This window comes from Blastocystis hominis (assembly GCF_000151665.1).
Source record: "Blastocystis hominis, Singapore isolate B (sub-type 7) whole genome shotgun sequence assembly, scaffold_29".
Lineage (NCBI taxonomy): Eukaryota > Bigyra > Opalinata > Blastocystidae > Blastocystis > Blastocystis hominis.
This window is the reverse complement of record NW_013171837.1, coordinates 30992-44090: the sequence shown is the minus strand read 5'-3', so window position 1 is coordinate 44090 and position 13099 is coordinate 30992. Positions and strand designations below refer to the sequence as shown.

The following is a 13099-nucleotide window of genomic DNA, read 5'->3' as shown; positions in this document are numbered from 1 at the left end:
CGGGATCAAGTATTTGAAACTGATTGACAATTGTGTATTGGATGATTGGAATGTTTCATTGTTTTTGAAATTGAAATCAATCGAAATCGGCAGTAATTGTTTTGGCTCAGTGCAAACATTCCTAATCGATAGATTGAATCGATTGAAAACTATCAAAATCGGAAGCAATTCATTTACTCAGAATAAATATAGTCATGGAAGTGACCAATCGAAATCATTCCACATATTGAATTGTGAATCATTGAAATCCATTCAAATTGGTGAATATAGTTTCAGTGATTTTGCTGGCGACTTTGAATTGAAGAATCTACCACAATTACAATCCATTCAAATTGGTTCAATTGGAAATTGGTCATGCAATTTCTATTCTAGTTCATTTGTGATTCGAGGTATTGATATGATATTGAATATTTGAATGATGCATAGATCTTCCAAATCTACAATCCATTACATTAGGTTATGAAGCATTCTGTGATTCCTTATCAACAATAATTGAAAGTATTGAATGAATGTGAATGAAATGATTGATATAGATCTTCCATCATTACTCTCTATTCGACTCGGTTATAGTGCACTTTGTGGAAGAAGTGATGATTCATCCTGTTTACTGATAATGCGAAGTAATACTATAAAATTGATTCTAAATGATTTGCTTTGTAGATCTTCCAAATCTAAAATTCATCAATTCCCGAAGGAAGCAACTTCTTTTATCCTGCTACTGTGAATTTGAGGAGTTTTTCTCCTTATGAAATGATAATAAATCGTAGATATTCAAATCTTAAAAAGGTCAAGCTATGTATCGAATGGGATGATCGTCCATTCCAGTGTGTCCGATCGAAATCAATTTCGAGTATAGTTTGCTTGATTTGATGTTATTCATAGATGTTTCATCCATTCTAGCTGATCTTGTCAAAATTGATATACGCTGCATTGTACTACGATTGATAGGCGATTGTTAATTGTAACATTCCATATAGCAATGTAATGTATTCAGTTCTATGATTAGTGAATATTCAGTACTTACTAGCCATTTCTGTTCGCTTGTTTCATACCCCTTACGATCATTCATTGAGCACGAATAACAATCCAATCCATCGATTGACTTTTTTGATCAACACAGCCCATATTGGCTGAACTAGTATGTTCCAATCATTCATGAAATCGATGATAAAAATGAAACCGAAGAATTGTTGAGAAATGGAAGATCCAAACTGAGACTACAGGGTATTGCTCAGTGTCAATAATAGAAATGTGTTTTGCTTTATCATCCACTCTATTATAAGAAAAAAATGCTCTTTGGTGCCAACGATGCAAGAATACTTAACTCGACAGAATTGAAATAATACTCTCTAATACAAAACGTAGCAATTGTTTGTATAACACCATTATTCATAAAAATCAACTCTGAAACTGAATGGATATATGATAGTGTGAACTGAAAAAAGACTTTATATGACTCTTCTTTTCAAGTCACGTCACAATCGACCTAATAATTGACATATAACAACAATAGTACGTGTATTATTATTATTGAGGATAAATTAACACTTCTCTCTAAACAGTATCCATTTTCAATTCATATCACTTTATTCAATCAAATTATAGTAGAATTATATGAATAAAAATATATTGTACTTGTATTTTTAGCACTTTACTTCTCTATATTGTTTAGAGAATATAGAATTTATAAAGCACATGGTTTGTTCCAACAAATAACGAAATGACAAGGAAAATACTATGCAATCAAAAGATCGAATATTATCAATCACAAACATTTTCCTTTCTATTTAAACAAGATCAGCGAGAATGGAAGAAACATCTACAATTGAATATTTAGGAACCAACCACAACTATATATTCTTTTTGACGTTACATACCCGAATGTAGGTTTGTCATCATCATATGGTAGATTAACAATTTGAAGATTTGGAATAACTAAATGCTGACAATATTCAAAATAGAGATTACCTTTCAATACTACTGTACGAGGATATCTAAAGCTCCATTTTAAAGAAGTAAGTGATGTTAGAACTGGAAGATCTGCATTCAATCATATCGAATCATTTCATTCATACTTTGCATTACCAAGGAACATTTATCATCATATCTTCCATCAAGTGCACAGTAACTAAGTTGAATGGATTGTAATGATGGAAGATCTACATCAATCAACTCAATCAAATTCATTCAATACTTTGAATGATTGTATTTAAGGAATACATGAACGTCCAATAACCTAATGTGATGGATTGTAGATTTGGAAGATCTAAACTTTCAAATATTCAATATCGTATCAATACCTCGAATTACAAATAAACTCCAATAGAAATTCGTTGATTTACTTTTCATTATGCCAATTTGAATGGATTGTAATTGTGGTAGATTCTTCAATTCAAAGTCTCCAGCAAAATCACTGAAACTATATCGACCAATTTGAATGGATTCCAATGATTCACAATTTAATATGTGGAATGATTTCGATTCATCACTATACCATTTCCATTCTGATACAAAATGGGAATTACTTAAAAAAGAAGTAGATAACGTATTGAAAGAATTGTTACCAATAATCAAACTTACTAAGTGATTCAATCCATCGATTTTGAATGCATGAACTTTTCTAAAACAATCATTTCCTATTTCTATTGATTTAACTGAATTGTATGTATAAATATCAAAAGTTAAATAATTAAAATCATAACAAGTCCAATTAGGAATTATCATATGTGTAACAGATGAATTGACTGATTGAAAGTAAGATTGACAATAACAATATTCATGAAGTAAACTAGAGCAATCTATTGTTAACTACAAGAATGACATTCACTCCAAGCATCAATTCTAATAACATTCCTAAATAAGTCAGATAGATTGCCATTTTGAAGATTTGGAACATCTAAATGCATCAATCACCATTATTGATTAAACTCTCCAGAGTTAACTTACGAGGATAGTAAAAACTACCTCCCTCAGAATTGTTAATGGATATTAAATTTGGAAGATCTACAAAGCAAATCATAACCAATCAATTCATTATTACTTCGAAGTGTCAATAAACAAGAATAATAATCTATTCCAGCAAGTGCTTCTTCACCGAGTTGAATGGATTGTAATGATGGAAGATCTACATCAATCATTTCATTCGAATTCATTCAATACTTTCAATTATTGTTGTTTGTGATCTACAAAATGCATAATCACCTAATGTAATGGATTGTAGATTTGGAAGATCTATTCATTACCCAAATATTCAATATCATATCAATACCTCGAATCACAAATGAACTGTACCGGAAATTGCGTGAATAACTTCCAATTGTACCAATTTGAATGGATTGTAATTGTGGTAGATTCTTCAATTCAAAGTCGCCTCCAAAATGACTAAAACTAGATTCACCAATTTGAATGGATTCCAATGATTCACAATTCAATATGTGGAATGATTTCGATTCATCATCTCCATAATCATTAGAAAATGAATTATTTCCGATTTTGATGGTTTTCAATCGATTCAATCCATTGATTTGAAAATAACTTACTTCTTTGAATCTATTATCACTTATTTCGATTGATTGTATCGATGTTAAGTTGGATAAAAAGTAACTTCCACCATTCCCGAATGCTCTTTCGCCCAAAGAAATAGATTGTAGATTTGGAAGATCTAAACATACTCACTATTTAAAATATCCATACCTTGTAACCTAAAAGAGAAATAATAAAAAGCTCCATAACCAAATGTAATGTGACTAAGATTTGGAAGATCTAGAAAAATCATACTATTCAGAGAAATTCTATACTCTCCATTTCGATATTTTTGGAATAAGAAAATGCCCAAGGACCAAAAGATATATATTGTAATTGTGGCAAATTGTTTATCCCGACATATCCAGAAAAATAAAGGAAACTATATTCACCAATTTGAATGGATTCCAATGATTCACAATTCGCAATGTGAAATGATTTCGATTCCATATTTGTATAACCCCATCTACTTTCATAAAAAGATCCATTTCCGATTTTTATACTCTTCAATTGATTTAGCCCATTAATGCTGAATGATTGCACATTTACAAAACAGTTATCTCCGATTTCGATTCTCTTTAGATAAGGATGGTTAGACAATTCAAATATAGATACGAATTTTCCATATCCTGATTCTACAATATATGATTCTTGCTTAGATCCTATTCCGTGTAACCCCTTATGCAGATAAAATGCATTAAAATAGACATAGAAAACTATTGTTGCAGTAAAAGTGACAATCAAAGACATTTTTTCACTATTAAGTAATGCTCTACAAAATCCTTCTTTCTTCGTACTATTTGTTCTTTCTATATGATTTCCCGCAGGTTCCTTTGTATTTCCACTCTTTACAAATTCTGACCATTCATTATTTCGTGGATAACCCATTTCAACACTATCAACAAATCCTCCTTCATACACTTTCTTACCATTCTTATATTCAATCATAATATCATCATGAAATTGTTTCAATAATGTCACTTCCTTACCTTCTTTCCATACACTCACGCGACTAATCTTTCCAGATTCATATGTATAACAAAACCCTTCACTGTTTCCGAACTTATCCTTTTGACTAATTCGAATGATTCTTCCATTTTCATCCAACTCTTTCCAATATCCTTTCCCCATTTCACTCGCAGGAACTATATTCAGTTTCTTACCTTTCTTATAAAAACCATCGAAAGTCACGTTGCCATTTTCATCATATTCCTGCCCTCTTCCTTCTCGATATCCGTTTACAAAATATCCTTTACAAAATAAAACGCCATTTTTACAGAGTGCGCAAGGTCCTGAAGCGATTCCATTCATAAACGTCAGAGTTGCCATTAGAGTATTATCCTGAGAATAAATGCTGGACTCTCCGTCCATTTTCCCGTTTTTCATAGATGTTTTGATTCTGCAACCTTCGTGAGGTTTGCCAACTTCAATATAAGTTGGACCATTTGCTTTTCTTCCTGACTTTATTGGGAATTGCTCAGAAATGTTGTATTCCCACCACTTGTCTTTTTCGTCAGTTTTACAGCTAGTGTTGTTCGTAGTTGGTAATTCGATGTTCGTAACGTGAATAGAGCCCTTTGATAAATAACTCATTTGTAATCAACAAGATAATAGTGTGTAAAAGCAAAGGTAAAACCGAATCCACTAGATCTTTGATAATCAAAAAACATCTGTACAATCTGTGCGTTTCATTTTCCACTTTTATATTTGCCTTATTTGTAAAAGGTTTATTTTTGAGTTATTGTGGTTAATTAGCATCGAAATGACTGCCAACACATATATTTCCATTCCTCATATATATTTGCAGATTTCCAGAGACGTCCATAGTATCTGTTATTTTAGAGAAAAATATTAATATTTCACATGCTCATATCCTTTACTATAGTTATATTGTAACTATTTTTGTTGTTTTTGCTTAAGTGAGAAAGATAGAAATTCCAGGGCCTATAAGTATTTTTGATATACCTTGAATGAAAATGCATTATTGCTGAACTAGTTAGTAATAGGTAAATGACGCAAAAAGCGCGAATCCATTTTCGGCCTTTTTTAGGCCATTTCCGACCCTTCTTACTTCGAATCCATGACGAAAATGCCCTAAAGTGGGGTCTTAGGGATGACTTTGACAACTTCCTTTTTTGCCTTTCATAAGAAATTTCTCCTCCTTTTGAACAAAATGCGCGTGGCGAAACTACGTGACAGCTATTGCCGTCCATTGTTGTCCATTGCCTGCCTTGATTGTCAAGACGTGAAAAGCGCGAAAATTCTTTGCCCTTTTGTCTATGGTGAAGAAACACCATGCACTACTCCATGCTCATCCAAGGCTCACCCACGAACGGCACATTCACCTGGATCAATCCGTACAAGTATCGGAACTTCTACATCACTTCCATCACTGTCCTGTTTCGACCAAACCCTGTCATAGTCATTAACGTTGACACGACGAACATTGTCACGAACTCGAATAACAAGAAAGTGATAATTCACGCTGGTTACTACACGATCAGTAAGATTATTGCCTTGCTCAATACCATGACCGATACCACATTCTCGATATCTACGAATGCCTCGTCGTTCGGTTGTATCTGGATTCAGTCTCCATACACCATTGACTTCACGGATGCACCTGACATTCGAGAGATCCTCGGCTTGGAAGACGTGCCGTTATTCTACCCGCTTCGTTCTATGGATCGAGTGTGATTAATATCACGCCAAATCGCCAAGTGATCCAAGTGTACTCGTCCCTCGTGCGTTCCTCCGATCTGAAGATTGCCAACCAGAACAACAATCTGCTCACCACAATGATCATTGATGATCCCGAGGTTAATTACCTCCGCACCGTGGAAGACATCTGCATTCCGATGATAACCCGATTCGATCGATTGATGTTCCTGTTCCGCGATATGGATGGTAATATCATGCGATTGAACGGCGAATTCGAACTCCAGTTGACGATTGATGATGTATACGATGAAGTGCCTTCCTCAATTCTACCGATGAACCAATTCTCCATGATGGAAGTGTTCAGCAATACTACCAAGAAGGAAGTGAAGCTGGACAATCCTCTCTCGTTCGACCAGTGTTCCATCTCGTCTGTATCACTCTATACTGATTTCGTGTTGCACAACGTACCATCCGATCAAGTGATATTAATCGATGCGGGGACATCCCCACACGAGGTGTTAATACCCAGAGGAGCCTACCATATCGAGACGATCATTGCAATACTGAATGCTAGTGATGTTCTGTTCGAATTGGTGTATAGCGGTGAGAATGCATTCCACATCACGGTAGATCATTTCTACACGATCGATTTCACGAATGCACCAGAGATCCAATCGATTCTCGGTTTTGAATCGAGTGTGCTGGTGAAAGAACTGGACAACCCACGGCAATACTTCCTGTCTTCCTCATGCAACCAGGTAGTAGTGGTGTCTAACAGCTAGTTCTCGCAGTATTTTGGCATATTGCTTACTCTTCTCTTCATCAGTTTCCTTCTCCATACGTTGTTTGATGGTATCCTGCATTAGTTCGGCTCGATTGAGCGTATTCTCTGTTCTTCTTGTCAATCGTTAGTTGTTGTACGGACCTCGATGGTTGAGTCGTCTTATTCGATTCTTAATAGCGAGCAATGTTGTATCACTGTTTGGAATGTATGGACTATCTTCCATTTAATTCTATGTCTATAGTGAATTTAAATGTGTATCCACAAGACCAAAATAAATGGGTGGAAGGGAAAAACTTCGATTTCCCCAGCGAAATCCTTGGACTTCCCTACAAGAAATCGCAATTGAACACGCTAATCTTTTTTTAATCTTGATTTGGGCAACCGAGAGATTCATGTACGAGATTGTCTCGCCGTTTTTACCCTCAAACTCCCAGTTTTCCCTGGTTATAACGATGTCGATCGTCACGTTCATGTAATCTTGAAGCGATACAGGGCACATTTCGTAGATCAATCTGGATGGGCTTCTTGTTCTTGTCTATAATTGCCATGGTGGGGACAATTTTACTTTGAGCAATATCTCCCCGTTTTTCTTGGATCACATTGAGCTTCCCTAGATCATGAAGTGCAGGCAAATAGCGAACAGATAGATGATTGTGATCAATACGAGTTGTCGAGTGAAGATAAACGTCTGCGATTCACACACCAACGATTCGAAATACCTATACCGGTCGTGGTATACGCTGACTTCGAGTCAGCCATTGATGAAAAGAACAGACTCAAGCCTATTATGTTGTCCTGTCTAACCGTGTCACGTACTCCAGACATTAATACGCGATTGGAAATCATCCACACACCACACGAGGATGAGAGATATTTTCGTCCTTTCATGGAGTATTTCATGCAATTGCAATAGAGAGTGAAGAAGTATCTCTTCGATGAATAACCCCTCAAGAACACTCTTGAAATCTAGAGAGATTATCAATCTACGTCTGTGTGTCCCTTTTGTCACAAGAAATTGGAGGACGACAAGGTTAGATATCATGTACATGTAGCAGGTGAATACACCACAGGGAAGGGAGAAGTACTCCACTTCGAAGCCGGACAGTACATCTGCACCTGTTGCACCAAATGCAATCTACAACTTCCGTTCAACAAGAAGAACTATCGTTTGCCAGTCTACTTCCACAATGGATCGCACTATGATTTCACATTCATCATGAAGCTCAAAGTTGCAAATGTATCCGCTGCTGACTCTCTCGGGGTCATTCCAACCACCGAGGGCAAGGAAATGCAGATTGAATACAACGGCATTCAATTCAAGGACTCGTTGAAGCTCATCAGCAGTCCACTGCGTTCCATTGTGGCTCAGACACTTGGTGGTAACCTCGATTTGTACGTGCACACCAAAGACCAACTACGCAAGTACTGTGAGTCTCGAGGTAAGCAATGGAGTGACGAATACATCGATTTGTTGACACGGAAAGAACCAATGTTCTACAGTCTCATCAAATCATACGAGTCATTGAACAATACAGTCATTCCTTCTCGTAAGCAATGCATTGATGATATGAAGGGAGAGATGATGCCCCAAGACGAGTATGATCACATGGTGAAGCTGTGGAAGACCTTCGATATCAAGACATGGGGTGAATACTACGAATTGTACAATGTACTCGATGTGACTCTCATGGCTGATGCATTCGATCATATTCGCGTTACCACACTGAATGCATTCGGTGTTGATCCAATGCATTACATCACAGCTCCACATACGACCTATTCGCTCTTCTTGAAAGTGACGATGGAGGGCGATCATGGCATGAGGGCATTCAGTGAGAAGTGGGCTCAGTACATTACACGAATCAATGCGAACGAGGGGATGAGTGAAGAGCAACTGGAAAAGGTGTTCATGGATCGCATGGGTGAATTCTATGATAGCAAGGGCATTCGATTGATGGAGGAAAATGAGATCGATGATGCCATGCGATGGTTGAAAATATGTGCGGGGACATCACTCAGATCGCGAAATGGCACGCCATGATCGACATTGACAGAAAGGAGCAAGTAAGGGAAATAGCATGGTTTTTCCGGCGTCTGCTATCGCGATGCGAACAACCTGTACGGAGGAGTTCTGTACCGCATGATGCCTTACGAATTGGTTGGTATACCTCAACGACAAGAAGTGATGGAGAAGATCAATCGTAACCCAGACAGATGGATTTAGTCACTCAAGACAATCGATAAATACGGGCTTTGTATCGAATGCGATATCGAAGCACCAGTAAAACTCCATGACAAGTTCAATGACATACAGTTCTTTCCAGTACAGACAGCAGGTATGTATTCTGATGGAATCAAGAACTACGCAGAGAAGAATGACATTGTGAACAAAGTGAAAGAGGTGAATACACTGAAGCTCATCTGCGATCTTGTATCTTGTCAATAGTATCTCGTACATTACTCTTTCCTGCAATTAGGCATTCAACAGGGATATCGGGTCATCACATTCATCACCTCATTCGATTCAAGCAGGCACCGTTCATATTCGAATACGTGAACATGCTGAGTGAGAAACGAGCGAAGTCTAAGACCACTGTGGAAAAGAACCTCTGCAAACTATTAGCAAATTCCACGTATAATAAATTCGTGGAGACTGGATTGAAACGAATGAAAGTGAAGTTTGCCATCAAATTGAATGAACGCGAGGCTATCATTCATAAGCATAAAGGTGACATGATCGCCGGAACTATTATGTATTCCAGTAATTTGATTGGTATCACGCTCAATAGATTAGTGAGGAAAGTGGTGAAATCGTTCTTCATCGGGTTTGCCATATTGGATATGTTCAAACACATCATATACGATTTCTACTACACTGTGTTCAAGAAGACATTTGATACCGTGGAACTATTGGGACAGGATACAGATTCGCTTATCGTACAATTGAATGACTAGGGCAACATCGTTCACAAGATGTGCAACATGAACAAGCCATTTGACTTTTCTGAACTCGATAACACGAGCTACTTCTATGGAGAACACGCGAACTATTACGATCATGAAGTGGACAAAAGCAAGTTCCCTTCATTGTCATCGTTCCTCAACATTAACAAAAAACCACCGGGACCCATTAACAAAGACAATTACAAAAGACATAGCATTATGCAGTTCGTTGGTTTGAGACCAAAGATATACAGTCTGGTTGATGAAAAGGATGTCATACATAAGGCGGCGAAAGGAGTTCCTCGCAATGTTGTAATCGATGGTGAGAAAATGAGTGTGAATAATGTCGATTTGTACTAGCTTGTCCTTGAGGCAGAAAGTCATTAGGATGCAGTAATTGAAAGCAGCTTCAAACGCATCAACTACCAGGAATTCTATTTTACCACGAACGAACAGACCAAGACACTCATGTCTTGCACAGACAACAAGCGATGGATCTTGGATGACAACGTGCATACACTCGCATTCAGGCATTACTGATCGGCTGATAAGTAAGGACAAGCTAACAAGTATTCACTTTAACTATCGGGCAATAATTATCGCACAATACACGTCGTCGATATTCAGGATAAGCAAAACTAGTTAAGGTTAACATTTTGTACCTTACTTCTTCTGAAGGCCTAAAAATACAAGTTGTCCGCATCATATTGCGTGATCATCGCTAATATTCAATTAACAGAGGTTTGAAGGCGACTTTGGTTACGAAGATCAGATCAGATAATTGTCTTTGATCGAAAAAGGCTTAAAAGAAGGACACAAATTTCGGCGCAAAACAAGTAAATACACAACTACTCTAACATTTTCCTATCATTCGTGAAATCGAAATTGAAAAAAGAATTGTTGCAAAATAGAAAAACCTCTTCGGAAAATTCCGAGATTGATGCAATACTTATAACATCCGTGTATTGCAATTGACGAAACATTTATTATATAACACTAGATACCATCAATTTTAAACGGATTGAACCCAATAGTCCTATAACAATATGCCACAGAAATAGAATAAGTAATTAATAGTGATTGTAAATACTATAAGTTGTTTCGATTCGTTTCAAGTATACTTTTGATCATAATATCAAGTTGAATGAATAGAGTCTTATCATCAATTAAATAGTTGTTCAGCTCATGTTCTAAACGAATGGCGAAACATTTCTTTTACAATAGTTCACATTCTTAAATAGTATTTGTATAGGACGCGACTATATAGGATTATGTACAGGAAATCTATTGTAAACAGAGTAGAGGCACATAATTGATCGAATTGACAAAATAGCTATCAATATTCTTCATAATAGTTTTTATTTTTAATTGTATATGTAAATTTGTAATATAATATATATTTAAATTTATACTGGAAATGAACGTGTGTATTCTTGGTGTTTCTATTTGTTTATTCTTTTCAAAGCATACATAACTATTAGTCATCTAATTCCAACATGTTTTTTGTCACATCCGGCAAGGAATTATTTTCTATAAATACCATTTTTGCTCCAATACTATGTGATTTTAATCATTTGAAACGTAATCACTATGGTTAATAGATCAAGCCATAATCCTTTTGTATCATCACTACTTACAATGTGCTGTCTTGTATTGTGAAATAGATGATAAAACAAGATACACTGATATTCAAGCAATAGTTTTTGGCTGCTTGCATTACCCTCATTTTGCAGTATAACGATTATTTGTACAGATAATTCAAGGGAAATACCATCACTATTTTTCATCATTCCATACGCTTTATTTCGTAACCCGCTATTATTTTCCAGTAACTAAGTAGAAACAAACAAATATTACAAATCTGGGTCTACGATATTTTCGAATATCTCTTTAATTCTCTTTTTTCCATTGGCATCTTTTTCAGTAAAAACGTTTCATCTATTTTGAAGCCAGAAAGCATCTTGGGATTCTTCGCTCGTTCTTCCTCATACTCTTCCGCGTTACACAACCAAACTGCAGCATTACTGATCCATCGTGCTGTTCCATCTTCGGTAAACTCCAAAAACAGTTTGGTGGCAGCTGAATCAATGATCATTCTTCCTTCTTGACTACCCTCCTTCCTTTCTTTGAACATAATTGAGGCATTTCCCTCGCTTTCTCTTGCAAAAATACGGAATCCTGCCTTTTCTAACTGACCTTCATTCAGTTTGCAAAGTTTAGTTCCTTCAAAAATATGCTCAATACCAAAATCTAAACTATCACAAGTAGAAAGATCTGTCGCATTTCCTCCAATCGTACAAAAATGACCTGCTGTTGGAGATTCGCATTCTAACCTTTCCATCACTTTTCCTCCATTGATGGTTTTGTCTCTATCTCCAACTGCTTCGAATCCATAGAATTTCTTGAAATACAAATCAGCTTCATAAGTGAATGGGTAGTTATTAAGGAACCAGTAAACACCGCCTCCTCTCTTATTGAATTCATGAACACAACTCACAAAAGCATCCGCATATTGATCTACATCATCATCACACTCCTTGGCCATGATTCCATCTCCAGGAGAACAAGTAATGAATATCATTCGATATCTATTACTCTTTAATTCTTTGATTGCTGCCTTGTAATCAAAAGCATAACGAATCTTAAATCCTTTCCCAATCGGCTTTCCATTGATTTCCTTGTCCCCCAACTTCAAAATAGGAGAGTATTTTCGGCCATTCACTTCTATACCATTTCTTAGCGTTTGTTCAGTAATAAACTCATCAATTACTTTTCCCGCTTCATTCTTTTCTCCTCGACACAAATATAGAATAATAAACAATATTGAAAACTGTTGATATGATCTATTCGGCTCATCGATGGGTTTATCACTGCTCAATATAGTTTCAAAATCACTTTCAATGTTGCAAATGCTCTCAGTCAAATCAGGATATACTTTTTCAAATGCTCCGTTTAGAATCATATCGTCAATTTTCTTTTCTGGAACTGCATGTAAATAACCATTGATTGATGCAGTGGTTAGATTCATCAGTGTTTCAGATAATCGAGCTGGATTTGAATTCCAAATCATTGCAGGGAACAAATCTTCAAATCTGCACAAATACAAACCAATTCCAATTCCAAGAATAGTCATTTCAATACCACTCACAATCGATTTGATTTCCGCTCTCGAGTCATCACACAGTACAC

The 13099-nt window shown here is 36.2% G+C and overlaps 2 protein-coding genes across 2 annotated transcripts; one reads left to right on the top strand and one right to left on the bottom strand.

The window, feature by feature from the left end:
- Nucleotides 1-9526: 9526 nt before the first annotated feature.
- On the top strand, nucleotides 9527-9922 carry GSBLH_T00003208001 (uncharacterized protein; the record flags this gene model as incomplete). Its single annotated transcript, XM_013041911.1, has 1 exon — nucleotides 9527-9922. One exon carries the CDS (start codon nucleotides 9527-9529, stop codon nucleotides 9920-9922), a length of 396 nt encoding a protein of 131 aa, XP_012897365.1.
- Nucleotides 9923-11777: 1855 nt separating this feature from the next.
- GSBLH_T00003207001 (uncharacterized protein) lies at nucleotides 11778-12872 on the bottom strand (the record flags this gene model as incomplete). The annotated part of the gene is made up of 1 exon (XM_013041910.1): nucleotides 11778-12872. One exon carries the CDS (start codon nucleotides 12870-12872, stop codon nucleotides 11778-11780), a length of 1095 nt encoding a protein of 364 aa, XP_012897364.1.
- Nucleotides 12873-13099: the final 227 nt, after the last annotated feature.